The following is a 27130-nucleotide window of genomic DNA, read 5'->3' on the forward strand; positions in this document are numbered from 1 at the left end:
ATAATTATATGATAAATCCTCTAAATATCTACAAATACATAAAATGAAATGGGGTTTATTTAACAATAAATTTAAAAAACCAGACCGCATCTCATGACCTCCAAATAATAATAAATAAAAATTTTTAAAATGGTGTACAAGGTTCAGAAAAAAAACATGTGAATGCATATAAATCCGATCCCTACTAGTTACTACAGCATAAATAAACATTTATTAATAACGTAAAACCTATTTTGTTTTAGCTGAATGCCACTGACAAAGATTCAGCAAACATTACAAAACTCTCTTTTTCTATACGCTCAGGTAATGTGGATAATGTTTATAGTATCGGGTCTGAAACAGGAATCATTACTGTTCACGATCCAATCAGTGGTGCCAAAACCGCACCACATAGACTTAGAGTAGCTGTCACCGATGGAAAATTTGTTGATGAAGCGTAAGTTAATGCATAATCCTATTTGTATTATTAACAGTAGTATTAGCAAATTTGTATTGTGTTTTCTTATTTAAAATGCAATTTCAGGATGGTGTACATTACCTGGGAACACAGCCAAGATTCAGGATTGAAATTTCAAAGATCAATTTATCATGGATCTGTACTTGAAAATTCGACGAAATCAATAACCGTAGCTGTAGTTACTGTATTAGGAAGCCATTTGAATGAGCATTTAACTTTTTCGATACTAAACCCATCACCATATTTTACTATTGGACCTACTTCGGGTGCATTGAGAACAACAGGTGTAAGATTTGATAGAGAACACCAAGAACGCTATCAACTGATAGTCCAGGTAAATTAAAATATTAAAAAAAACTAACTTAACTTATTTAAGTCAAATCTTTTTTTTCTTCTAACCACTAAGAATCACCCCTTAAAAATGTGGATCTGTTTGTCAAACCTTGTTAGCCAGACACTTCTAGTGTATAGAAAAGAGTTCAAAATTCATTGAGTTAAATATTTTAAATGCTTAAAAGGGATAATTGCATAATTGACAGGGGGAAAATAGTGAAATAAACAGTTTAAAAAACTAACAAGTCACGCAGGGTAGTTTTGATTTCTGTTCTCCATTGATGGTTTTTCCTATTTGAAGAAAGATTGCCCATTGACCCTTCATAAATGGCCATGTCTATCCATCTGTCCCTTATAGGTTATTTTGAGATTAGAAATTAGGTGTGGTTTGGCAAAATCTTCAAGACATAAGAGAGAAAAAAAACAAGCTGTATACAGTCACGACCTCTCTAAAGTTAAACTGAGTAATCTATGTTTTTCTAGTAAAATTTTCTGTATACTCCATTCTCTTTTCTTGGTCTTGCCTTCTTGGGTATAGAGACAGGAAGGCTCTGAATTTTTCAGGGTTCAATCCCGGGGTTAGACAGGGTTGCTTGCTATGCCCAATTTTGTTTGATCTCTTTTTGGATGGACTCCCTCTGTCCTGTTACGTGGACCATTGACGATTTAAGTCTAACGTATCTGATTGTTATATGAACTCCCTGTTTGTCATTGTCCCCACACTTAATCAAAGACTTCCACTGCTAAAATAGTTTTAAACAAAATCTGATCACTCGCGAGTTTGCAAAAAATAATCTCCCCCCTCAGGTTATATTATGTTATATGTGGTAGAGGTCGATTTAGGACTATTGTGTAACCCATATGATGATGATCATACCGTGGATAGAAAGCTTTTCCTCACAAAACTAAGTACCTCTGGTGCCTCTTCACACACTTTTCCTGGCATGAGAATTGCCTTACCAAAGTGGCTGTACCGTATACGGGCTAGTTCCTCACATACAGTAAGAGTCAACATGTTTCTTCAATTTTGCCTGCTGACATTCCTTCACTTTCCATTCTGGGAGATTTATAAATCTTTTAGCTTGCCTGATCCTTTGCTTTTATCCAGTGCTTGAGCTTTTCTTTCTCAAGTCATTTTTCCCACTCTAACTTTGGCAATCTTCAATGCACCTAGTTCTAGTCCCATGAGTGAAAGTACTTTTTTGATTAATTGGTCATCCTGTTCATTTCTTCTACATCTTAATGTCTTGGAATGCAACTGAAAGTAAATTTTATGTTTTTCTAGAGCCATTAGGCAAGTTTGGGGCTAGCTTATAGTAAGCTACAGCTTAAAATTATGTAAATTGTTGTTTTCTTTATCAACTCCTTGCATTTTCTGTTACCAAACTTTTGAGGCATGCAAAACATCCAAACATATTTTATTGGAAAACTGTGCTGAAATTATTGAAGGCACATGAAGGAAATTTGTCTAAAATTGCGGCGACTGAAGTCACAGCGACCTCATGATTTTCTCACCGGCATGTTATGTTCCGGAAGCACAATCTTGATGAATCCCTCTCGTTGGATAATATGTCTTCTCTTCGAGATCACTTCCGCAATCTATTAAATGAAATCAATGTTGTTAAGTGCCCACACTATAAACAATTTAAAATTTACAAGAAGCTTAAACATGACATGACAATCTTTGATCTGCAAAATGAAAATTATAAGGGTCTGCATTGATGTATTGGATCTTCTTGAGGTCATTTTACAGGTGAATAAAAAACGAAAAAACGAAAAGAAAAAAAAATGACCTCAAGAAGATCCAATACATCAATTTAAACTACGGAGGTCGATCACTATCAACTAGAATAAGGGTCTACCTTCACAGGGCTTAATTGTTTTTTTAAATTCACTATTTTTCGTGGTCCGCTTGACCAATTAATAACATTAAATTAATTAAGGTTTTAAGTTCAGATAAAAAAGTCAGTGTCACGAGTGGGATTCGAACCCACGACCTTCAGCTTGATACGCCGCTACTCTACCACTTGAGCTATCGTGATTTTGATCCACTCCAACACCAACTCCCCATCTCAACCCCACCTTTTTGAATTTTCCCTCCTATTTGCCATTTTTCAAATGTCGTGTAATCGGATTGGATTCTCGGCGACAAATGAAATGGCCACGGAGAGCTTTAGTAAAGTGTACTTCATTTCAATTCATTAAATTCACTATTTTTCGTGGTCCGCTTGACCAATTAATTACATTAAATTAATTAAAGTTTTAAGTTGAGATAAAGGCAAGGTCGAAGTCACGATAGCTCAAGCGGTAGAGTAGCGGCGTATCTGGCCGAAGGTCGTGGGTTCGACACTGACTCGTGACACTGACTTTTTTATCTCAACTTAAAACCTTAATTTTGGCAGTATGGATCAAGGGAAATGCAGGAATAATTTTCTTTATAACTCTTATTTTGGTTATTATTATTCGAACATTAAATCTTGAGTGAAAAACATTTTTCATATTTTGGGACTGTTGTGTTAGGCTTCCTTCAAAGTATGAATGGCTCTGATGCTCTGATTCATGTGCAGTATGCTTGGACGTATAATTTTATATATTATATTACTTTAACAATTTTTCTGTGTTTCTTCTGTTTTTACTTGGTTTTTCTTTTGTATTGTTTGTTCTATGAGAATTCTATTTTTCTTTTCTGTTATTCGTACATTTTTTGGCATAAACCACCAGCGGACGGATCGTTATCCATATTGTATTGCTCTTGTTTAATTATAAGTAAGTTTATGTTTTATACTTTAAAAATCTGTATCTGTATTTTTTTAGACAAGAAGTAAAGAGTCAAGGGAAGATGAAATTCGAGTCGCCCATGTGGCAGTAAATGTCACCGTTTTAGATATAAATGATAATTGCCCGATGTTTGTCAATTTACCGTATTATGCTGTTGTGTCAGTCGATGCCAAGAAAGGAGATGTAATCACAAAGGTAATTTTTTTTTTTATAACTAAACTTAATGCAGATTAAATAATAAAAACGAAGCAATATTTTCTTTTCGTACTCAGTGATGATTTGGAGAATTAGGTTATAGGTAGTTTTACATGATGTAAATATTGGGTTGTCCGGAAAATAATGCAGGATTTTAAGTTTTCATTAAAAAAAATCTATATAAAATATTCTGTTTACGTTTACAGGATTACTCATTTGTATGAATGTCAACACTTATTNGGGAAATTATTTTGATTAAAGAACATTGCTTTAAAGTAACTAGTTTCTTTTTTTTTGTTTAATACCAAAATCCTGCATTATTTTCCGGACAACCCAATAAAAGTCAATAATTTACTCTAAACATTTGCATTATGATGATTGATTAATTATTTTTTTACTAGGTGCATGCGATAGATTTAGATAAAGGAGAAAACGGAGAAGTTCGTTATGAACTTATAAGAGGAAGCGGTGATCTGTTTAAAGTATGCAGGAAAACAGGAGAAGTTACACCAAAACAAGCATTAGAAGGACATAATAGAGAGTACCAATTAATTATAGCTGCTTATGATGGAGGTAAGTGTTGTGGTGTTTATATGATCATATTTATACTGTATGTCACGAGTGGTTGATTATACAGATAAATGTATTTTAATACGCATTCTGTTTCTGTTTATTTATGTACTTAATAATATTAATTTGTTAGGGAGTACACCTTGCTCAACTAAAGTTAACGTTGTCGTGAAAGTTATGGATAGATCAATGCCGATTTTTGACAAACAGTTTTACACAGTGTCTACACTAGAAAATATAGATCTTCATTCTCCTTTATCGATTTCTATACAAGCAGAATCGCCATTAGGAAGAAAATTGATTTATTCTATTGTTAGTGGCAATAATGACGAGAAGTTTGCTGTCGACTTCAATACAGGTACGTCAGAATTTATCCATTGTTGTAAATTGTTTGGTTTAAGACAAATAGAAATATATATTTTCATTGATTACGAAGAAAAAAAATTGTAAAAGATTGCAAAAAAAATTTCTTACGATTTCATGAGATCTTGTTTTTACTAATATCATTAATAAACTTTCTTCAGTTGTTGAAGCATTCTAGATAATAACCAATTTGATTAATAATATACTTACCTATTTGTTTTTCTTTTCTAATAGTAGTAGAATTTCATATATTTGATTTCCTTTCTTTTGCTAACATTTTCAAATTGACAGAAAATTCTTATCGTTACGATAAGGTTACTTTAGTACTAATTGACTTCTCATTTCTTTTAAGAATTTCATACTTGGGTGTGGTTTTAATATTTCTTGGTTTGTTTTATTTCACAGCCTCTGACAGTGGTAATGGTCCATGTAAGTATATAATAATTCATTTTTTAAAAATCACAATAATAAATAAGTATTTTGTTTTCAAAAATATAAAAAATACGTTCATTTAAATGGAAATAAAAACAGAATACTTTGATTATTGTTATTATTTTAAGTTTTAAGGAACTTAGAAAAAATATGTAATTTATATAGTTTATTAAATATGTTTTTATGTTTTTGTTTTGTATGCGTTTCAAGATTATTATATATCAATTGCATTGTTTTATTACCTAGGATAAGAAAATAACATGCAACTGAATTAAATGAGAATAAATATATTAAAAAATTGCAGAAGTGAAAATACTCTATCAGTAAGCTATTGGGTTGTCCGGAAAATAATGCAGGATTTTGGTATTAAACAAAAAAAAAGAAACTAGTTACTTTAAAGCAATGTTCTTTAATCAAAATAATTTCCCATNAAACTTAAAATCCTGCATTATTTTCCGGACAACCCAATAAAAAAAGTATTTGTAAACACAATTTGGGTTCATTTTAAGCACCTTTTAAAGCCCTTAAATACTTAATTTTTTAGCAAACAAAAAATAAGACATTTTGGCTGGATTAGTCGGGGGAATTTTTTCTCTTGCCGATTTCCAGTGTTCCACTTAAAAATTCATAACTCCTCTGGATTTTATCCAAATTCAATGTTATTACAACTAAATTCACTAATTTCGTGGTCCGCTTGACGAAATAATACTTTACAATTAATTAAGGTTTTTAGTTGAGATAAAAAAAGGCAATGGCACGAGCGGGATTCAAACCCACGATCTTCGGCTAGATACACCGCTGCTCTACCACTTGAGCTATAGTGACCTCGATCGGAGGGAAAATTCAAAAGGTGCGGTTGAGATGGGAAGTTGGTGTCCGAGTGGATCGAGGTCACGATAGCTCAAGTGGTAGAGCAGCGACGTATCAAGCCGAAGATCGTGGGTTCGAATCCCGCTCGTGCCATTGACTTTTTATCTCATCCAATACTTTATACAAAGATTAATTAATTGAAAGATGTTATTTGGTCAATCGGACCACGAAATCAAACTGTCATAAAGCTTATTCTCTCTTCTTTCAGACTATGCCAAGATTTGGGTTTTGTGTCAGTATAAGTGAGAAAATAATAAAGGATGAAATCAACAAAAAAAATTTCAATTATTTTATATACCTTGTAATTTATTAAATTCACTATTTTTCGTGGTCCGCTTGACCAATTAATATCATTCAATTAAGGTTTTTAGTTGAGATAAAAAATCCCGCTCATGACACTGACTTTTTTATCTCAACTAAAAACCTAATTACTTGTAATTTATTTACAAAAGCAAAGTTTTTGCTATTACATTATGTTTATAAGGCTCTAGACTACTGTAACGTATCCAGTAGATTGGTGTAGTCGTTTCAAAGTTATCACCATTTTTGCGATTTTCAGAAAAAATCCCTTGCATTTGCAAGAACAAAAATTTAAGAGAAAAAGTTTTTTTCCCTAGAAATTTGTATTCAGGTTTCGGGCACAAAGAACAAATATAGACTTTGCTTCTTGCTAGAAAAAAATGGTTTAACCTATTTTGCTTTGACTAGATGACAAATACAATTTTTACTTAGTGGTTGGTGCAATAAACAACAAAACCAAGTAGATATTCATTTTTGCATCCCCAAAACCTTGAATACAAATTTTTGGAAAAATAAAAAAATAATTTGTTTTTCCCAAAATGTTTTGCCTTTCTAATGATTTATTTTTTCATCATCACTGATGTTTTACTTTATTTTACTGTAATCGTTTTATTTATACAGTTTTTCTTTATATTATTATTGTTTATTCAAATTTTAGCTATGTAATTTATTTTTATAAAAAAAATCTTTTTTTAAATAAAATAATACAGTTATATAGTAAGTGTATATCTATTAATTTGCTGTTACTTGTCTTGAATTCATTAGGTGGACTGTATGTGGTGGATGAGCTAGACTATGAGACGCAACAAGAATATGCCCTTTATATAAGGGCGACAGATAGTGTATCTGGTGTCTCAGCCGATGTACCAGTAAACGTTCTAGTTCTCGATGTAAACGATAGCCCTCCAGAATTCATGGATGATGCTTACAATGTATCTGTATCTGAAGCTGCACCGTTCGGGACAATCATATTAAAATTAACTGCTCACGACAATGATACGGGTGAGTTATTCAGTGAACTTATTCGCTGTAGGCGGAATAAAAGATAAATTATAATCGAACGAAATTGTAGGTTTAAATGCGAAAATTAGATATTCACTGAAGAACGATAATAACACAACGGAAAACTTTCATATTGATCCTGAAGATGGTTCGATATATTTAAAACGCTCTTTAGACCATGAAACACAAACTCTACATCACATAGTTGCAATCGCTACCGACTGCGGTATTCCTAATCTGTCGAGCTCAGTGCATGTTTGGATTAAAGGTACTTTATAGCATTTCCATTTGTCTTATTTATTTTATTTTAATGCTTCTATTGTCGACACAGTTCTTGACATGAATGATAATCCTCCGAAGCTTGAAAAAAATATTTACGCTTGGCTCTCGGAAGAAGCTAGCAGAGGACAAGTTGTGACTATAGTCACAGCGAGTGATCGTGATTCAGTTGATCACAAGAGATTAGTATATAGCATAGTCGGTGGAAACCAACAGCAGACGTTTTTCATGGATCCAACAACAGGTAATAAACTATCGACACAATAAACAAATAATGAAATTTAAATATTTTTATTTTCAGGAATTATAACTCTAATAAATTTACATAAATTAACGAATTCTCGTCTGCATATTTTAAATGTGTCTGTCAGCGACGGCGTCTATACTAGTTTTACTAAAATCAATGTTGAGATGATTTCTGCAAATAAGCATAGCCCACAATTTGAAAAACCCATTTACGAAGTTAAGGTTGGGGAAAATTTGCCACCAGGTACACCTGTTGTTAAAGTTACAGCGACTGACAAAGATTCGGATCCGTACGGCTACGTCAGCTATTTCATTAGCTCGGATAAAATTTTAGAATCCTTCGAAATTTACAATTTGACAGGTATGTTGTACTTTTGAACTCTCTTTATGACAGTCATTATTAATTTAACCTTATTTGCACAGGAGAAATCATGACAAAAGTATCTCTCGATAGAGAAAAACAAAAAGTTTATGAAATTCCAGTTGTTGCAATAGATACTGGAGGAAAAGTAGGATTTTCTATTGTCCGCGTGTGGATTTCTGATGCAAATGACAACTCTCCTGTTTTCGTCTTGCCAGAATACAAAGCCTGCATTCACAGCAATTTTTCTATAAATTCTGTATTTTTAAAGGTATTTATTACTTGCAGTAGTAAAATTTTAACAAAAAATAAGAATTTTCATTTACAAGTTAGAAAATTAATTTATGCGAAGTTTTATATTGGATTTTAATTTTTTGACTATTCATACCATTTGTATATTGAGTTAACATAATTAAAAGTCACTTGCTGATTTAGGTAAAAGCTGTTGATAAAGATGAAGACCATTCTGCACAAATTGAATATTCAATTTATGAAAAAGAAGCCAGTGGGGTGAGAGATCTATTTCAAATAAACAAGAATACAGGCGGTCTGTCTCTTCTAAGATCAGCTTTACCATCAGGTTAGCCAGCATATCCATTCCAGATTTATTTAAGAGAAGCGTCTTTAATAATTATATTTTGCTTTATTTATTTTTTCTTCAGAAAACCAGATGTTCCAGTTTTTTATTCGAGCTACAGACAAAGGCTTCCCTCCATTGCACTCTGACGTTCCGGTTGATATTTATATAATGTCGCAGAAAGATGTTTCACCGATGTTCGAAAGAAGGGATGATAAATTTTTCGTCACTGAGAGTGCTGCACCAGGTAAATGGTTTATGTTTTCATTTGACAATACAACATGCAAAGACTATGAGTATGCAAAGCATAAAACATGAAGTTATAATAAAAGAAAGTCTACAGAGTGATTGTATAAAGTATATTTATGAATTTTTTTTTTTTTTTTACGAGGGTTCGCAACAGCAGAGGTCATATCAACCCTCGGGGTGCGGGTGTTTTTGAAAAAAAGCTCATTTGTGAGTATGTTGAGTTCGAATCCAGGGCCGCTGGATTCGAACCCAGGACCTTACAGTGATGAGCGCCGTGTCAACACCTAAACCCTTGCGGTCACCAATGCCCCAATTTTATATTATAAAGGTGGAGAAGTAATTCATTAATTACATTGTTCACATTCCTCACTAGGGATGAAATCGCGAACCCATTGGTGCTTTAGGCATCTTAGAGGATTGTCGGGATGAAAGGCAAAGGTCTCCAGGGTTTTATGGAGGCATCTGGATCAACTTCTTTCCTTTTTGAGGACAAATGGAAGATCTGTGAGGATAGTAAACTTAGATCCTAAGTAAGAAGCATGGCCAATGTTCAAAGTATTTTGGACTGGAGTGATTGGATTCTGTGGAGGTTGGAACATTCGTTTGAACCCCAATTTCAATCACATTTGCCCCGATTGGGGATAAAAGGGTTGGACTAGATGGTTGGGATGAGGAGGTTTTTATGGAGGCATCTGTATCGACTTCGTGCCTTTTCATAGACAAATGGAAGGTTGGTATGGATAGTAAGGTTCGCTCCAAAGTAGGGAGCTTGCATGATTTTGAGAATTTTGGACTAAATTCTTTGGAGATTGGAATGGTTAGTTAATTACATATGACCAGATTGGCTGTATTAGTAATATGTAAATGAGACATTTGTTTTGTAGCAAAAATTGCGATCTGTTGTCAAGTATTTTTTAGAAGCAATTAATTAAGGTTTTTAGTTGGGATAAAAAAGTCAACGGCACGAGCGGGATTCGAACCCACGATCTTCGGCTAGATACGCCGCTGCTCTATCACTTGAGCTATCATGACCTCGATCCACTCGGACACTAACTTCCCATCTGGCAAAAAGGCAAAAAGGAGGGGAAATTCAAAAGGTGGGGTTGAGATGGGAATTTAGTGCCCGAGTGGATCGAGGTCACGGTAGCTCAAGTGGTAGAGCAGCAGCGTATCTAGCCGAAGATCGTGGTTTCGAATCCCGCTCGTGCCATTGACTTTTTTATCTCAACTAAAAACCTTAATTAATTGTAATATATTAATTGGTCAAGCGGACCACGAAATTAGTGAATTTAATTTTTTAGAAGTCTGTATCATCTGTAGCCGTTTAGCTGTTGACACGGCACTCATCACTGTAAGGTTAAAGAACCAGGTTTGAATCCAGGCTCTCCCAACATACTTACAAATGGGCTTTTTTTCAAAATCACCAACACCCTGATGACGTCTGCATATTACCTCTGCTTTTGCGAACCCTTGTAATAAAAAATTAATTTAAAAAAAAGTCTGTTCAATTCTATTTGTTTGATTGGTTTGAAGTATTTTATTGATGTTAAGTCCCAAATAGAGAACAACATTGATTGTGGCAAAGGGTGATTGTTATTTGGGATTTGTTTTGTTGACCCTCGTCTTCCATTTGTTGAACCATTCTTCCAAAACAGGAAAGATGGTCATGGAAGGTTCTGAAGTCCATTATCAATGATAATAAGTCTATTTTCGACAGTGCTGAATACAAAATAAAAATTGCTGAAAATATTAATGAAGGAAGTCCAATTTTAAAAGGTTTCCTTGATTGCTTATGTATCAATATGATAATGAGGCCAAGGATGTTGCCTTGAGGAACACCCGTTTTGGCATAGTAAAAGGGGGAATGATGTTCCGGACAGATAGAATTTTTGAATGCCGTAGGAATGGAAGGAAATCTTTTAATTTTCAGAACTTGCCGAATCAATCAAAGAAAGCAGGCAAAATAAATTCTTGTCATACAGGATGGCTTAACATCCAACATTGGTTGTCACAAACCAAATTGTTGAAATATGTTTACTATCATATTAAATCTAATTGATTTTCTACTATTTTCGATCAATACACCTAAGAAAAATCCTGTTTTTCTTCTATATTTACAGTTTGCTTAAATTAAGAAAAATAATATTTAGGAGTTCAAATTATCCCTGTTCTCTTATTTAAAAACTTCCATTTCATCACGTCTTACATTGTATTATTTTTTTACTATCTAATTTGTTAAATGAACTGTTTATTTGTTATTTTTTAGGAACTGTAATAACAAGAGTGAAATTGATAACGGAAATGCCTGTCAACTACAGACTTCTCTCTGGCAAAGATTATTTTATTATTGATCCAAGTGGGGTAATTTCTTTAAGCGGGCGTCTAGACAGAGAGTTATTCCCTTCACATGTAATCGGCGTATTAGCATATACAGAATCTAGCCCACCATTGACCGCAGTTACAGAAATTTCTCTTCAAGTATTGGACTCGAATGATAATAAACCTATTTTCGACAGCGCTGAATACAAAATAAAAATCGCTGAAAATATCAAGGAAGGAAGTCCAATTTTAAAAGGTATTCGCAACTTAATATTATTCTCTATTAATTAATAATTTTATAACAGTTTCTAATTCACTGTTTTTTCTTCTCCAATATAATTTAGTGCATGCATCAGACGCCGATGAAGGTACAAATGGTGAGATCCAATATTCTCTCACCGGGCCTGGAACTGCAATATTTTCTATTGATTCTCACACAGGATGGATAATATCCCTTGTAGCTTTAGATCGGGAAATTACCGAACATTATACATTAACTGTGATAGCATCCGATAGTGGCGCACCAACACACACTTCAAATGCGACAGTTTTTATCACTCTAATTGATTATAATGATAATCCACCAAAATTTGTTAAGAATTCTTATTCTGCATCGGGTAATTTGTTTAAAAATACAGTAGAACATACCTGATATAAATTATCTCTATTTTAAATTAACCTGTGCATTTTTAACCACTTGCAGTAAGCGAAAATGCGATGGCTGGTACTGTCGTAGTGCAGGTATCCATCACAGACCGAGATAGTGAAAGCTCGAACATCGTATTCTATATTATTGGTGGAGACCCTCATAGCCAATTTGATGTGAAATTAAGTGGTGAGGTTTATGTCACTCGGCCGCTGGATAGAGAAGCTATTGACAAATATAAACTGTCCATTTTTGCTACTGATGGGAAACATTCTACTGTAACAACTCTTTATGTGGACGTTTTGGATGAAAATGGTATTAAATAAACACCGATGTAGTATACGACGAAAGAAGTTTAAATGACATTTTATTTCAGATCAAGAACCATACTGTTTGCTCTATCGTTATAAGGAGACGATTTCAGAAGCGGTTCCTCCTGGATATTACATTCTTACTGTGAAGGCAGTCGATCTCGATTTAGGTTCTAAATTAAAATTCTATTTAACAGGGGATAATGCAGAATATTTTAATTTAGATAGAACAACAGGTGATTATTACCTTCGTCGCTTCAACAATAGCACAAGTCCTATGCGAACTTTTACATTTATTTTTCAGGAGAACTGAAAACGCTTAAGAGTTTGGATCGCGAAAGAATATCCGAATTTCATTTAACCGCTCATGTACAAGATCGTGAGCATATTGAATGGGAGTGTATTTCGCACATCGACATAACTGTTCTTGATGTAAATGACAATGCTCCTGTCTTTTCGTCGTCCAATTTATCTGTCAGTGTTTCTGAAGGGGCTTCGATCGGAAGCCTCGTCACTAAAATCCATGCTATAGACGATGACATAGGTAAATTTTTTGACTAAATTATTTCCCTCTCATTGTTTTCAGTCATTAATTTTAATTTAAAAATTTAGGTGTAAACAGGAAAATTAGATATGTATTAGTGGATTCAGCTGATGGTCATTTTAAAATAGTATCTGACAGCGGAATAATTACTCTTGCTCGAGTCTTAGACCGAGAAACTAAGGATTCGTACAATCTCACAGTCAAGGCTGTGGACCAGGGGCTTCCCCAGCTTTGGAATGTTGCTTCGCTCACAGTCCATGTGCTAGACGTCAATGATAATCCACCTGAATTCCAAACAAGAACACACCACGCGTCGATACCCGAGAATGCCGCTATAGATACCCATGTGACACAGGTCATGGCGACGTCGATAGATGCTGGCATCAATGCTCAAATTGAATATTCAATTGTCGGTGGTAATGAACACGGAAAATTTGCAATTGAATATGACACAGGTAATTTATTTAATCAAAATAATAATTACAATTAATTAAGGTTTTTAGTTGAGATAAAAAAAGTCAATGGCATGAGCGGGATTCGAACCCACGATCTTCGGCTTGATACGCCGCTGCTCTACCACTTGAGCTATCGTGACCTCGATCCACTCGGACACCAACTTCCCACTCAACTGCACCTTTTGAATTTTCCCTCCTTTTGCCATTTTTCAAATGTCGTGTAATCGGTTTTGATTCTTGACGACAAATGAAATGGCCACCCAGACATTAGTGAAGTATACTTCATTTTAAACCATTAAATTCACTAATTTCGTGGTCCGCTTGACCAATTACTATTACAATTAATTAAGGTTTTTAGTTGAGATAAAAAAGTTGTAATGGTAAAGTGGTAATGTTGCCATTGACTTTTTTATCTCAACTAAAAACCTTAATTAATTGTAATATATTAATTGGTCAAGCGGACCACGAAATTAGTGAATTTAATGAATTAAAATGAAGTACACTTCACTAAAGCTCTCCATGGCCATTTCATTTGTCGTCGAGAATCCAATCCGATTAAACGACATTTGAAAAATGGCAAAAAGGAGGGAAAACTCATAAGGTGGGATTGAGTGGGAAGTTGGTGTCCGAGTGGATCGAGGTCACGATAGCTCAAGTGGTAGAGCAGCGGTGTATCAAGCCGAAGATCGTGGGTTCGAATCCCGCTCGTGACGACTTTTTTATCTCAACTAAAAACCTTAATTAATTGTAATATATTAATTGGTCAAGTGGACCACGAAATTAATGAATGTAAAAATAATAATAATAACATTTCACATTTTTATAATTGATTTGTTCATTTTAGGAATAATAACTATTGCTCAACCTCTTGATTATGAAAGAGCTCGTGAATACCTTATTACCGTTCAAGCTACTGATTTGGGTGTACCACCCTTATCAAATCAAGCGACAGTAAATATAACTGTTCTAGACAGCAATGATAATGCACCTGTGTTTTCTGAAGTATCTTATTCTGCAAAAATAGCCGAAGACGCCATGATAGGTGAAATTGTAGCTCAGGTAATATAACATCATTTAACTATTCATTATAGGTTTGAATGCTTTATTAATTCATTCGTTCGTTCAGGTTTCTGCTACTGATCTAGACACCGAAGAAAATGGAGATGTAACGTATTCTATAGAAAGGGGTGATGCACACCAACAATTTTCAATTCACCCTAAAACTGGAGAAGTTTCTGTAATTCAGCCATTAGATCGAGAACTTGTAATATTTTATGATCAATTTTAGACTTTGTAATAATTTTATTTGACATCTATGACTAAACCTTATTTACAGGTTTCCAGTTATGTTCTACAAATCCGAGCTAGTGATAATGGAGAGTCAGTGCTATCAAGTTCAGCAATTTTAAAGATTGAAGTCTTAGATGTAAATGACAACCCTCCTCTTTTTACACAAACAAATTATACCGTTATTGTGCAGGTAATTTTTCTCGATTGTTTTGAATTTGGTTTAAAATTTAATTATTTCACTTGACAAATTTATTTACAGGAAGATAAACGTCCAGGATGGATTGTTTGTCAGCTTCTTGTTACAGATAGTGACATTTCTCCAAATGCGGGACCATTTATTTTTGATATTCTTGCTAAAAAAGGAGTATCGGCCTTTAGAATAGAAAAGGATGGTACAATTCGAACTGCAGCTCTATTAAGTCATAAACTTGAGAGTACTTACACATTGCACGTTCGCGTTTTTGATAATGGGAATCCTCCTTTGTACTCAGACACTTGGGTAATCGTGAAGGTACTAGCTTTTCAAGCAATCGTTATTTTCGCTTATTATTAAATTTTTGTTGTCACATTTAAACAATTTTCAAAATGATAACACAAATCAATTTAGAAATAGTGACTAAACGGCGCATTTTATTTTCAGGTTATTGAAGAATCCCAATATCCACCTATTGCAACTCCTCTTGATATTTGGATCGGTTCTTACCAAGAAAGATGGGATGGAGGAGAAATAGGACGTGTCCATGCTACAGATCAGGATCAATTTGATATTCTGAATTTTTCACTTGTGCCTTCACATCAGTCAGTTAATTCCTTATTTACTATTGATTCACGACAAGGCATATTATCGACATTACCAGGGCTTGATAACGGCATTTATCGCTTGAATATATCCATCAGTGATGGCAAATATATATCATTTTGTCCAGTGACGGTTACAGTGGAATCTCTTTGGGATGAGATGCTACTCCAATCATACAGTGTTAGGTATGATTTCAAAACATTTTAAATTTTAAGTTGCAGATTCCACCTCTTCATCTAGATATAAATGATGTATAGCCTTATTATAGCACTTCAACCCAATCTTTTCCATATTTTTTATTTTATTTAGTACATAATTACAACTTTGAGTGACAGTGGCAGGCAGGGTCACTTTAACTACAATAAGAAAGTCTTGAGATTGTTTAACTTGTAGTAAATAGTTACAGCAAGGGTTTTGAGAAGTGGGAAAAAGTAAAAAAAAAAAACTTATTTAGACTTTAGGAGAAATTCACAAAATAGATTTTGAGGGCCCAAGTAAGTTAATAAATAAAAAAAATTATGTACATTTACGGAACAGAAATTATAGGAATGCCACAGCACTTAAAGAATATAACATGTATCATACAAATCACAGCTTGGTCTTGAAGCAGAATGTTCTTTACCCACCAGTGCTTTCAGCGCTTATTAAGGTCATAGGTTCCGATTACTCTCCATGGGGCAATCTTGCTGACAGCACATCTGCTGAAGAAGCGTAGCGTTCTTGACTTATCCTCCATGGCAATGGCCTTCATCCTAATAAAATACGTGATAATGATGGTGTTGGGATGAAAAGAAAAGTCAGCAGTGTACACTGTATAAAGGATTGGACCAAGAATGTTCCCTTGTGGGAGCCCAGCTTGTATTAGTCTGAGTATTTGTTGTCCGCACCTCAATCTGAAGAAGTAAGCAATTAAATAGGATTCCAGGATGAGGTAATTGGGGTGGGTAGGAATGGTTTAAGTTAATAAAGGATGTTTTGGACCTTATCAAAAGCCTGGGCCATACCCAAGCAATATTCTATGTTATCAAGAGGGGAAGAAATGGTGTCAATGACAACCTTGCTGATGATGAGGTGAGATGAACTGTTTCTGTTTGAATCTGTGATCATCTAGTATGATCACCTAGACACATACTTAAAAAGTATCTTTAGAAGATTTGGACATCACAGGAAGAAAGCTGTTAGGTCTATATTAGGCTCGGATCTTTATGGAAGGAAGTAAGTGGTATGTAGGATACTACTAAAAGTACTATGACCTTCTGAGGATGGTTTTTAAGTATAATGATAGTAATTAGGTCCTGGAGATTTTTCTCTTGAAGATTTGTGAAGTAATACTTCATTTCAGAAGTATGGATACTAACATCTTCATGGAGGCCAAGCACAGTAGCAAGAAGGCTCTGCACCGAAACAGTAAAAATTGCTCGTTTCTGCCCAAAATAGAAGCTTAAAATCAACTCCACCAAAACAGAAGCGATCCTCTTCACCAAAAGAAGACCTACAGTAATTGACCATGTCATGACATGTCGTACCCAAGTACTCGTCGTCACAAGACTAGAGGATCTTTAGCGTCCGCACCTGGCCTATTCGGCCTTATCGGACGTTCTCAAGATGAGAGCTGACACACCTCCGCATATGACGGAAGAGTGTTACCGCTGCAGCATTGGTATAGAGGCGTCTCAGCCCCCTAAGGGCCAAAAACAACCTCGCCCTCCGCTTGTCCACTCCGAATGGTCGGGCCCGCATTGTGCATCGGGTCGTATGCCGCACGCAAAGGGCTAACAAGCCGAAATACATCAGCCTGTTCTCCCGCGCACTCCCTAGTTAGAGAAGGCGACTCTATCTCCCAGAGTATTGGGGCTTCCCATAGCGTAGAAACTCTGGTTCTGCCAAGCCATTCAATTCTTACAATCAAAGGTCTTCAGACAAATCAAAGCTCCTTACTATCCAACCTCACTATCCACAATGACCTTAACATTCCTTTTATTAACAAATTAAACGATCTTTCTTCCAAAAGATCAAGATACAATATACAAATATAAAACACCAAACTTTCGATCCATCCTAACCGTACTACTGAAGTGTTAACTACCTTTCTATCTTAAGAACCCACCGCACCTTATCTTGATAAGATTATTATTAATATTGTAATTATATTTAAAAGGTTAAGGATAAGGAGAATTTAAAGTAAAGAAAAACAATTAATTAAGGTTTTTAGTTGAGATGAAAAAAAGTCAATGGCACGAGAGGGATTCGAACCCACGACCTTCGGCTTGATACGCCGCTGCTCTACCACCTGAGCTATTGTGACCTCGATCCACTCGGACATCAACTCCCCATCTCAACCCCACCTTATGAGTTTTCCCTCCTTTTGCCATTTTTCAAATGTCGTGTAATCGGTTTGGATTCTCGACGACAATTGAAATGGCGAACTAGCCGAAGGTCGTGGGTTCGAATCCCTCTCCTGCCATTGACTTTTTTTCATCTCAACTAAAAACCTTAATTAATTGTATAGTATTAATTGGTCAAGTGGACCACGAAATTAGTGAATATAAAGAAAAACACTCAGTTCCTTCGTCGAACTTTGGAGGAATAAATACCCTTATCAAGATTTTGAAACTATTTCTAGTGATTAAAATAAAACTAAACAACTTATTACAATTTTCAAAATTAGCTTCAACCACAAAATTATGAGTTTGTTTAGTACAGGGGATGAGATTTTTTATCCATCCATTGCACATTACAACAGTACAGTTAGTTACAAATAAATTCTGCTGAACTTTTTTTTTTCTTGCAGTTTCAAATATTTTATACAATTTACATTTCAGAGTACCTGGCATATCACCTTATAACTTCATAACTACACAGAGAAAACGTTTATTAAAAGAATTGCGATTAGTGTTAAAGAAAGAAGTGTCATTAATAAGTGTTCAAGATAGTGGCAGTGGCGATACTGACGTTTTGTTATTTATTAAAGGAGTAAGTAAATTTGTCTTTATTATTCATATAATTAAAGTTTAAAGTTTTTCACTGTTGGTTTTCAGGGAGTAGATATTCAATCGTTAAATTCTGCCTTGTTGACAATGAATCTACCGCTACTTCAACTAGAATGTAATTGTTTAAACGGGGCGTTGTGTCGTCAGCGGATTGCATTGAACCCAGAGAGGGTCATAACAATTTCAAGTGATTTGATTTCATTTGTTTCTCCATCTCATTCCCACGATGTTTACTGTGCATGCAACCTCGGATATTCTGGTCAGTTAATAATATAAAATGTTCAAATTAACCTCATTGTACATGTTTGGTGAGTCGTGAATTAAAATTATTGGCTTTGGTTTATTTTTAGGAGAACGGTGTGATGAATTGATCCCACCTGCACAATGTGAATGTCCACCGTCTCAAACGTGCATCGCGCAGCCGGCTCCACCGGGCTTCGTTTGCGCTCCTCCTTCTCCCGCTTCACCTCTTTGCTCTCCAAACCATACCTGCCCACCTCCACAAACTCCATCGTTCAAATCCGCTTTTTCCATAATTACATGGCAGCAATTGATGATTGCTGGAATCATCATTATTATAATTTTAGTTTTGTGCCTAACATGTTTAATATGCAAGTGAGTACACTGAATCAAGTCGACGAATGAAAATAGATATTACGTAATTATTAACTTGGATATTATTTTTAGATGCTGTTGTCGAAATTCGCGACAAAATGATTTAGACAAAACTTCCTCCGTGTTGAATTCTGATGTCAAAAGAACGTCGAAACTGAGCAATTTAGAAGTGACCCAGGTAACGGACTAATATCAGGCCTTATGTCTATAAGTTTTTCCTTTTGTTTATAAATTAATCAAGCACATTGGAAAGTTGTTAACAATGCTGCATGTGTTTTCAGTGCATCCCTCGTCCTGCTTCCTACACTTCAGGTTCACACAATGACGTTTATGCTGGCCCGTTGAACAATTTAGATACCGTACGTAGTTATGGTTCAGCTGGTGATGAATTAGAGAGTGTCCCTCCTGATTATGTTAAAAATCTAAATCGCAATGCCAACAGTCCAGGACATAAAATTAATAACGGTATGATTTTTTTGCCTTCACTTCACATGATACACAATCAGTACATTTTTGCACATTTTCGTTTTTAAAAAGTAAGTTTTTAATGGCAATTTGTTGTAAAAATCATTTCTACTTTCTGTTTAATTTTTCAAAATAAAATCATACACAAATTTCTAGATTTTTGAACTGTTCATAAGATCCGAGATTCAATGAAGTTATGGTGTTGTGTTTGTGAAAAATAGTCCTTTCTTTCTCTTGAAGTTTTCCACGAGTTTTTTTCTTCTTTTAGAAAGCTTTCAAAACAACACTCAGCCCCTCGTCAGCGTTTTGTTCTTTGTGCGTGAAATTAACCTTAGTCTACATAGTCTTTACTATAGTCAGGTTAAGATGGCCCACAAAGGAGGGGCCAAATGCTTTAAAATGATAATAATAATATGTTTTGAAGAAAAAGAAAGGAGTAAAATGTATGTGAATGCCCTTAACATCTTTGAAAATAGTTTTTTTTTCATACATTTAATTATTGTGTTATAACAGTTTAGAATAGCTTGTTGCGAGTTATACCTTCTTATTGGAAACATGTTTTAGTACACATTTGTAGATAATAACCAAATGACTAAAAAATAATAATAATACAGTTTACCGTTTATAAGGAACGGCTGGTTATTATATACAAAATCTCTGGTCCCATGAAATTTCATAAAGAAAAAGCATAGAACCATATGTAATCTATCTATAACTATCGGTTATAGCAGATAACATGAAAAAGTAACCCCAGCTGCCTAATGCTTCTAGGAAATATTCTTCCCTTTTTTAAAACTATAAATGTTTTTCAAAAATGTCTAAATAAAAAATAAAAACCGCGTCGTTAGTTTCTTCTGTTGAAGAAAAATTCGCGATAATTTCTCAGATCGCACCAGATGCGTCTGAGCAGTCTCGCAAGTGAAATGGGAATATCTCGTTCCAAAACATAAGGAATTATGAAAAATAGAGAGAAAATAATCAAATAATTTAATAAGTGCCATAAAGTTAAAAAAATATGGGCCAAAGAAAGACAACAGATTATGAATTACTTTATAATTAATTAAGGTTTTTAGTTGAGATAAAAAAGTCAATGGCACGAGCGGGTTTCGAACCCACGATCTTCGGCTTGATACGCCGCTGCTCTCCCACTTGAGCTGACGTGACCTCGATCCACTCAGAAACCAACTTCCCATCTCAACTGCACCTTTTGAATTTTCCCTCCTTTTTGCCATTTTTCAAATGTCGTGTAATCGGATTGGATTCTCGACGACAAATGAAATGGCCACGGAGAGCTTTAGTGAAGTNTATATGCATGTATTAATGTTTTAAAAACATTTATGTGAATAAATTACTTTAGCAGGATAGTATGTATTTTGTACTTCCTCATAAACCTAGATAAAGTTTATAATTACTAATTATATAATGAAATCAGTTTTGCTGTAAACATACATGCCTATCAATTGGTTCAAATGTTCAGATGTAATGAACTGTAATACTGCTTATAATGTACGAAATTTTATAGTCTTCTGTAGTTCGTTATGAACGATTTATACTGTAATAATTTCGTATTATCGTACATATATTTGCCACAATTATTTTGTTGTAATATTGTAACTTGAATTGTACACATTTGGAGGTACCTGAGTATTTACTAACTTGCCAATTATTTGTTGTTTTTTAGATGTAAAAAGGTTACCGGAAATTCCAGGGCCAAGGGGCCCAAGGAAGACGTTGAGCTGTGTAGAAGAAGATGCACGGATTTTAGGAGGTTAGAATTTTTTTTTAATTTTCTCAACAATTGTGTAGAATGAAAATTACTTGCATTTATGAAAATTTATTGAAAAACATAATTACATCCAACAATAATGGAAGGCTGAGAATTGATAGCGTATAAAACCCACAAATGGCAGCTACAAATGTGTGTGTGATCACTGATTTTATTGAAACTTATTTGGTGATGCTAGGTCAAAAAATACAGACATTGAAAAACTCAGTCCCAGCATTACAAGGACTGTGTGAAAGTCACAATTGGCTTCAATATGTCAATTTTTAGACATCTTTAAAATTGTGAGATTTCCTCCTGTGGTCTGTGGACCACAAACCTATTGTTTGATAGTGACGGAGGTCTTCGTATCCTTGCTGATTTTTGTTAGTTCAGATGTGGTTCAGTTAATTAGAAAAGATTGTGAAATGCCGAAATGCATCTGAACAAACAAAAATCACCAAGGATAGGCAGACCCAAATGATAGGTGATGAAACAAAGATCTCACTGATGTCCGGCATTCCACTCAAGAACTCCTAAAACCCTGGATTTTTTCCAAATTCAATGTTATTATATCGATTAGAAAGCTTAATTTTTTATCTTGTTGAAATAAATGAAGGAAAGACACCGTGTGTTTTACATTTTAGAAAGAACTATATCTGGGATTCTTAGCTAATTTTCTTTTTAGAGACAATAATTCTTTGAACTGTTTATGGACTGAAGGTTCATGAACTTGTATGACTTAAAATGGCCATAATGTTTGTTACCTTACGAAGTTTCTGTTTAAAGTGGTTAATTTATCTAATTTATCTAACACTTTAAACAAAGTACAATATGAAAATTTAAACTTTTTAATATATTTCTTCTTGTTATTTCCCCGCATATGATTAAATTTTTATTATTAATCATAGGTTATCATTGGGATTGCTCAGATTGGGTCCGGCCAAATCAAAATCCTCTCCCAAATATTACGGAAGTTCCAGGAAGCGAGGTACCCGATTCATCAAGCTTCCACAGCAATGACAGCAATGACTCCAATACCGTTCAGCAAGGCCAGCATCATGCACAGTCAAGTAAGATTATTCATACAATGTACATTAAGGGACAAAAAAAGTGGCCACCCTTAATATTTTTAATTATCTCTTAGACAATCCTCCATTGATTAACAATAATATTTGGTGCATTTTAAAGGATTAAAGATAACTAAACCACAGATAAAAAAAACCCTCTTGGGTTTACAATTGGATGTTGTAAATAAATCTTTTAATAGTTAACATCTTCTTGGTTAGATTTTTTGTTAAGTTCTTTCTCAGCCAGGGAAACTTTTGTCTAGCTTCAGCTATAAACATCTATTTGAGAAAGAGTAAGAGAAAGGTTTTTGCAATTTTTATAGATCTCAAGCAACATTTTGATTCTGTTTCACAGTTAAAAAAAAAAAAAAAAACTTTGTTACAGATGACAGCATACGTATCAGCAGGAAAATGTTTGACAATAATGATATCTACATACAATGTGTTAAGCGAGTTGTGATTTTGCAAGATGGCCTTCCTCAAAAGAGATTCTTTAATAAGTTATGAAAGCAGTCCTTCAGGGAGAGGTCTTGAGGCCTCTCTTTTTCCCTTTATATTTCTGGCAAAAATAGCAGAAATCTTGCCTTGGAATTTGCAAATGGTATCATAATATCTTCTTGGAAAGAAACCCAAAGTAGTCTAAGTATTATGGAAGAGTACTGATCGTTAAACTCTCTAACCATAAATGTTAATGTTATGCTAGTAGTCATATTGAGCTTACTTAATTTGATGAAGTGATGATGATTGGTGGGATGATGGTGAAAAATAAATAGAAAATTCAAGTATGATGGGAATTCTATCCGTGGGTTGAAAACTTCTGGGTACTTGGGAGTTTCTTTTTCAGGCCAATTTAAGCAAGCAGCTACAACTCACTTGAACAGAAACGCTTCATCTAAACCATGGCATCCAAATAAACAATTTACGATTCCATTGTCACTATTTTGCTGTTGACATCAGTATGGGAACGTAGCTACTCAGATAAATTATAGAGAGGCCAATTCACCTGTCTAAAATAAGTTTTGGCCATTAGAAACACGTCAGTTCATAGACAGCTAAAAAAAATGTTCGAGCGTGTTTTGACAGATGAGGTTGTATTGAATCCACACCTGAGAATCATATCTTTAAACTGTGCTACTTATGACTCAACAAGGGGCGGCTCCAGACATGGGAGCACTGATTTTAATAAAACTTTTTTTTGTAACACTAGGTTGAAAAAATGTTAGACCCATCCTGAGCATTCTTGCCAACAGACTCTAGGAATAGGAAAAAAAATTAATTTTTTTATTATTATTTTACAATTAATTGGTCAAGCGGACCACGAAATTAGTGAATTTAATAAATTAAAATGAAGTATACTTCACTAAAGCTCTCCGTGGCCATTTCATTTGTCGTCGAGAATCCAATCTGATTACACGACATTTGAAAAATGGCAAAAAGGAGGGAAAACTCAACAGGTGGGGTTGAGGTAGGAAGTTGATGTCCGAGTGGATCGAGGTCACGATAGCTCAAGTGGTAGAGCAGCGGCGTATCAAGCCGAAGATTGTGGGTTCGAATCCCGCTCGTGCCATTGACTTTTTATCTCAACTAAAAACCTTAATTTATTGTAATGTGACCAATTAATTGGTCAAGCGGACCACGGAATTAGTGATTTTATTATTATTGTTTTATGCAGATTTCTGGTGTGCAGATATTTCAATGTGATTAAACACTGAAAGGCACAAAACAAAATAATCATATTTTTGTTATTTTCGAACTATATGGATGAATTTGTATTGTTATATTAATTACAGCATACTTATTTTAATGCAAACCAAATTAAATGAGATCAGAAAAACATGAGTTTTAATAAAAATACATTTAATTATGATAGTGTAAGCGAACGACGGCGCGGCGTCCGAATGATCTCTCAATATTCGCTTGCTTTTCTCTAAGCGACAAGAGAGGAGTCGGCATAAACGCGTCGTTACTTATTCTTGTGTAGGGGATGGTAAGGTTCTAGAATTCAATAAACCAGAGAGTTCCTTAACATTTATTGTAGCATAATTCCGTCTTAACTGTACTCAAACAACAGAATCTTAATCAATCTAAAAGTCAGCCACAACTCTAAATCTTGAATGAGTCTATTAACAAAGGGACTTATGCGAAACGACGCTCGCCACGATTAGTGTCCACAGCATCTTTTCTCTCGACCGTCGATTTGGCTCAATGGGTCGCAATGGCCAGTCCTCGGTGGCTTTGGCTGGCTGAGTTCCCTTGTTGAGTCCCAGACGGAGTGCAGTTGCTTCTGTTCCGTATCATCTCTGGGAGTTGACTGTTCATTCCCTGAGGGTGAGTCTCCGGTTTTGACTGACTTTTGATTTCCCACCGCACATGGTTGACGCAACCCCAATTTACGATGTCCCACGTCGCAACATATTTTTGACTGTGTGACAACCCTCCAGCACTAAATAACTAGACGACAGTTATTTATTTGATCTGTTGTTCAACGATTGCAACGTCATGTTCTCCAGGTTCGTGGGAAACATGATGTGGTTCCAGTCCGGGTCTGCGACACCCTTCGACATTCTTATCTATCTGTCCAACGGTGTAATTATTTCCAAGTTATGTTTGCCAGATTTGAGGGGGATGTTACATCATTCCCATCTGGGTGATCGTCCCTTCAGATTTACAACCTTTGTTCCCTATCATCGTTTACCCTAATTTTTTCTTACTTTAACAACTAAAACGTATCCCTAAGACGGGGACTGGCTTACAATAGCTTGGAAGAAAATACACAAAATTACAGGAAAATTTTACTAACAATTTATTAGGAGTAGTAATTAATATAACAATAGAAATACATATATTTTGAAATAAACAACAAAATATGAGCGTCTTTGTCAGTGCACTATTAATAGCTTAATTAAAATGATTTTTAGTTTTGTTAATGTTGGTAATATCGATTTTTCTTTCTTTTTCAGCTATCATAGACCCAGCTAGAGATTTAGCAACCTTAGACGAAGAGCTTTATATGACATATCGCAGTGAGGAAGATGATGTTATCACATATGGATTCCCCCAGAGATATCCGAGTCAAAGTGATGTTTCAACAAATTTGTGTGATATAGAAGATTCTGATGTGCCAACGTAGCATACACTTAATGTATATTTATTTTGGTTCTGCAAATTTGTTTTGTAAAACAAATTGTGTTTCGGTTAACGTTGATGCTTTACGACCACAAGGTAACTAGGTTTTTTGTTAAATAATAATTGTGTCTATTGCCTATGTGAAAAATTAATGTTGTGTATTCCAAAAGCAATGACCAAAATGAATTTAAGTATTTTTACATTCCATTTTTTAACCTCTTTTATTCTATAATTATTATTGAATGTGCACAAAATGGATACAAGGTAAATTTTAATGCCTTAAAATTGTTTAGCCTAAATGTTACTGTAATTAAATAAAAATTTTAAAAAAAATTATAGATTTTTATACTTTTATACAAAAAGTACAACAGTTCGTAAATAAATCTTCTAGACTTTAAAGATTAAAAAAAAACAATAATGGTTATGTAACAGTTTGTATGTGTATGTGTACATTCTTTCTTTCCTGTGTATAAGAAAATACTTTATTTTACATACCAAGCTGTAAAATAATGTTAATCATGGGTAAAATATTACGGAATACACAATGAGTGTTGACTTAGAACATAGAAAAAAATATATTAGTCGGTTGAACTATTTTATATTAAATAATTATACAGTCATAGGATAATGAGAGGATGTTTATTCTTTATATGAGTATTTTTTTAATACATAAAAAATATACTATTATATTTGAATTAATACAATTTTATTTTATCTTTTTTGTAGATCATGTTTATAATATTTTGATTTAAGGTAAGCTTTAAAGTTTGAATCTTTTAATGTGCTACTGTCAAAAGTAAAATTTAAACAAAAACACTAAGCTAAGGCATTTTGCTAGTGAAACAAAATCCTAGCAGAATGTTTAAAAAACTGACTGATGAAGTAATTGTGACATTATGTGTTATAAATTAGAGAATGATTTTGGTTAAAGTATAAGACAATTAAAAGAATGTTTAATTTTATAAAACTTTCATAATATTTGTACAAAATGTAAGTGCCAAATTTTGTTGATTATAATTGTTGCTTTGAAATATATTTGGTCAGGTTATCAAACTCAGCTGGCATGCTGAATGTATTAATGGGTAACAATTTTAGAATTTGTTAATGTATTTTTTTATTAATCATTGGCACTTAGATGTTCATAAAATGGGGCACATTCCATTTTGCCATTTGTTTAATGTATTAACCAAAAATACTAGATTTGTGCTAAAACTTTTGTAATTTGTTTTTCAAAACCTAGAATAATTTGTCATTATTAGTTATTCTATATAATGTGGTTCATTTCAAAAGACTTGTTTAGTATATGTGTATGAATTAGCGCAGTTTTAAACAATTAACTATTGTTACTTTTCATATGCATTTCTGTGATATTAGACTAGCGAGTGATCCTGTCCACTCAGCGAGATATCAAATTTAAAATGAATTTTTCAGTAGAAAATGTAAATAACTTGTACAAATTGAAAAGTACAGTGTAGTTATTTTTTTAAGATTGAAAAAATGTACACAATTTTTTTATAAATACAGTTTTTATTTTAGGAAAAGTTTTTATTTTAGACAAAATAACATATTTCCTCTGCCCTATATAAGTCTATTTTGGAATCCTTGTGTGTGCTTTTGCTCGTAAAACGTAAACCAATTAATAATACTTCTTTCAAATTGATCTCAAATAAAATTACAAGGTCCAGTTATTTGAATCGAGAATTGTTAGCCTGGCTTATACGACCCT

General features: G+C 34.1%; 1 protein-coding gene across 1 annotated transcript in view; it reads left to right on the plus strand.

Moving 5' to 3' along the window:
* The window catches only part of LOC106663275 (fat-like cadherin-related tumor suppressor homolog), a 128006-nt gene extending 102598 nt beyond the window's left edge, over nt 1–25408 (plus strand). Inside the window, exons 15-44 of the mRNA XM_024229586.1 lie at nt 243–436; nt 524–791; nt 3605–3763; nt 4165–4336; nt 4467–4691; nt 7064–7300; nt 7371–7568; nt 7632–7823; nt 8070–8186; nt 8249–8457; nt 8622–8766; nt 8849–9010; nt 11279–11587; nt 11676–11948; nt 12035–12292; nt 12354–12524; nt 12593–12832; nt 12901–13287; nt 14132–14346; nt 14414–14551; nt 14624–14767; nt 14837–15088; nt 15218–15375; nt 18199–18349; nt 18415–18625; nt 18717–18981; nt 19054–19159; nt 19263–19446; nt 22120–22281; nt 25239–25408. Coding sequence (XP_024085354.1) covers nt 243–436; nt 524–791; nt 3605–3763; nt 4165–4336; nt 4467–4691; nt 7064–7300; nt 7371–7568; nt 7632–7823; nt 8070–8186; nt 8249–8457; nt 8622–8766; nt 8849–9010; nt 11279–11587; nt 11676–11948; nt 12035–12292; nt 12354–12524; nt 12593–12832; nt 12901–13287; nt 14132–14346; nt 14414–14551; nt 14624–14767; nt 14837–15088; nt 15218–15375; nt 18199–18349; nt 18415–18625; nt 18717–18981; nt 19054–19159; nt 19263–19446; nt 22120–22281; nt 25239–25408 — 6072 coding nt within the window. The remainder of the gene's footprint in view (nt 1–242; nt 437–523; nt 792–3604; nt 3764–4164; nt 4337–4466; nt 4692–7063; nt 7301–7370; nt 7569–7631; nt 7824–8069; nt 8187–8248; nt 8458–8621; nt 8767–8848; nt 9011–11278; nt 11588–11675; nt 11949–12034; nt 12293–12353; nt 12525–12592; nt 12833–12900; nt 13288–14131; nt 14347–14413; nt 14552–14623; nt 14768–14836; nt 15089–15217; nt 15376–18198; nt 18350–18414; nt 18626–18716; nt 18982–19053; nt 19160–19262; nt 19447–22119; nt 22282–25238) is intronic.
* Nucleotides 25409–27130: the final 1722 nt, after the last annotated feature.

This window comes from Cimex lectularius, unplaced genomic scaffold (assembly GCF_000648675.2).
Source record: "Cimex lectularius strain Harlan isolate CLEC.00 unplaced genomic scaffold, Clec_2.1 scaffold310, whole genome shotgun sequence".
In the NCBI taxonomy this organism is placed as follows: Eukaryota; Metazoa; Arthropoda; class Insecta; order Hemiptera; family Cimicidae; genus Cimex; species Cimex lectularius.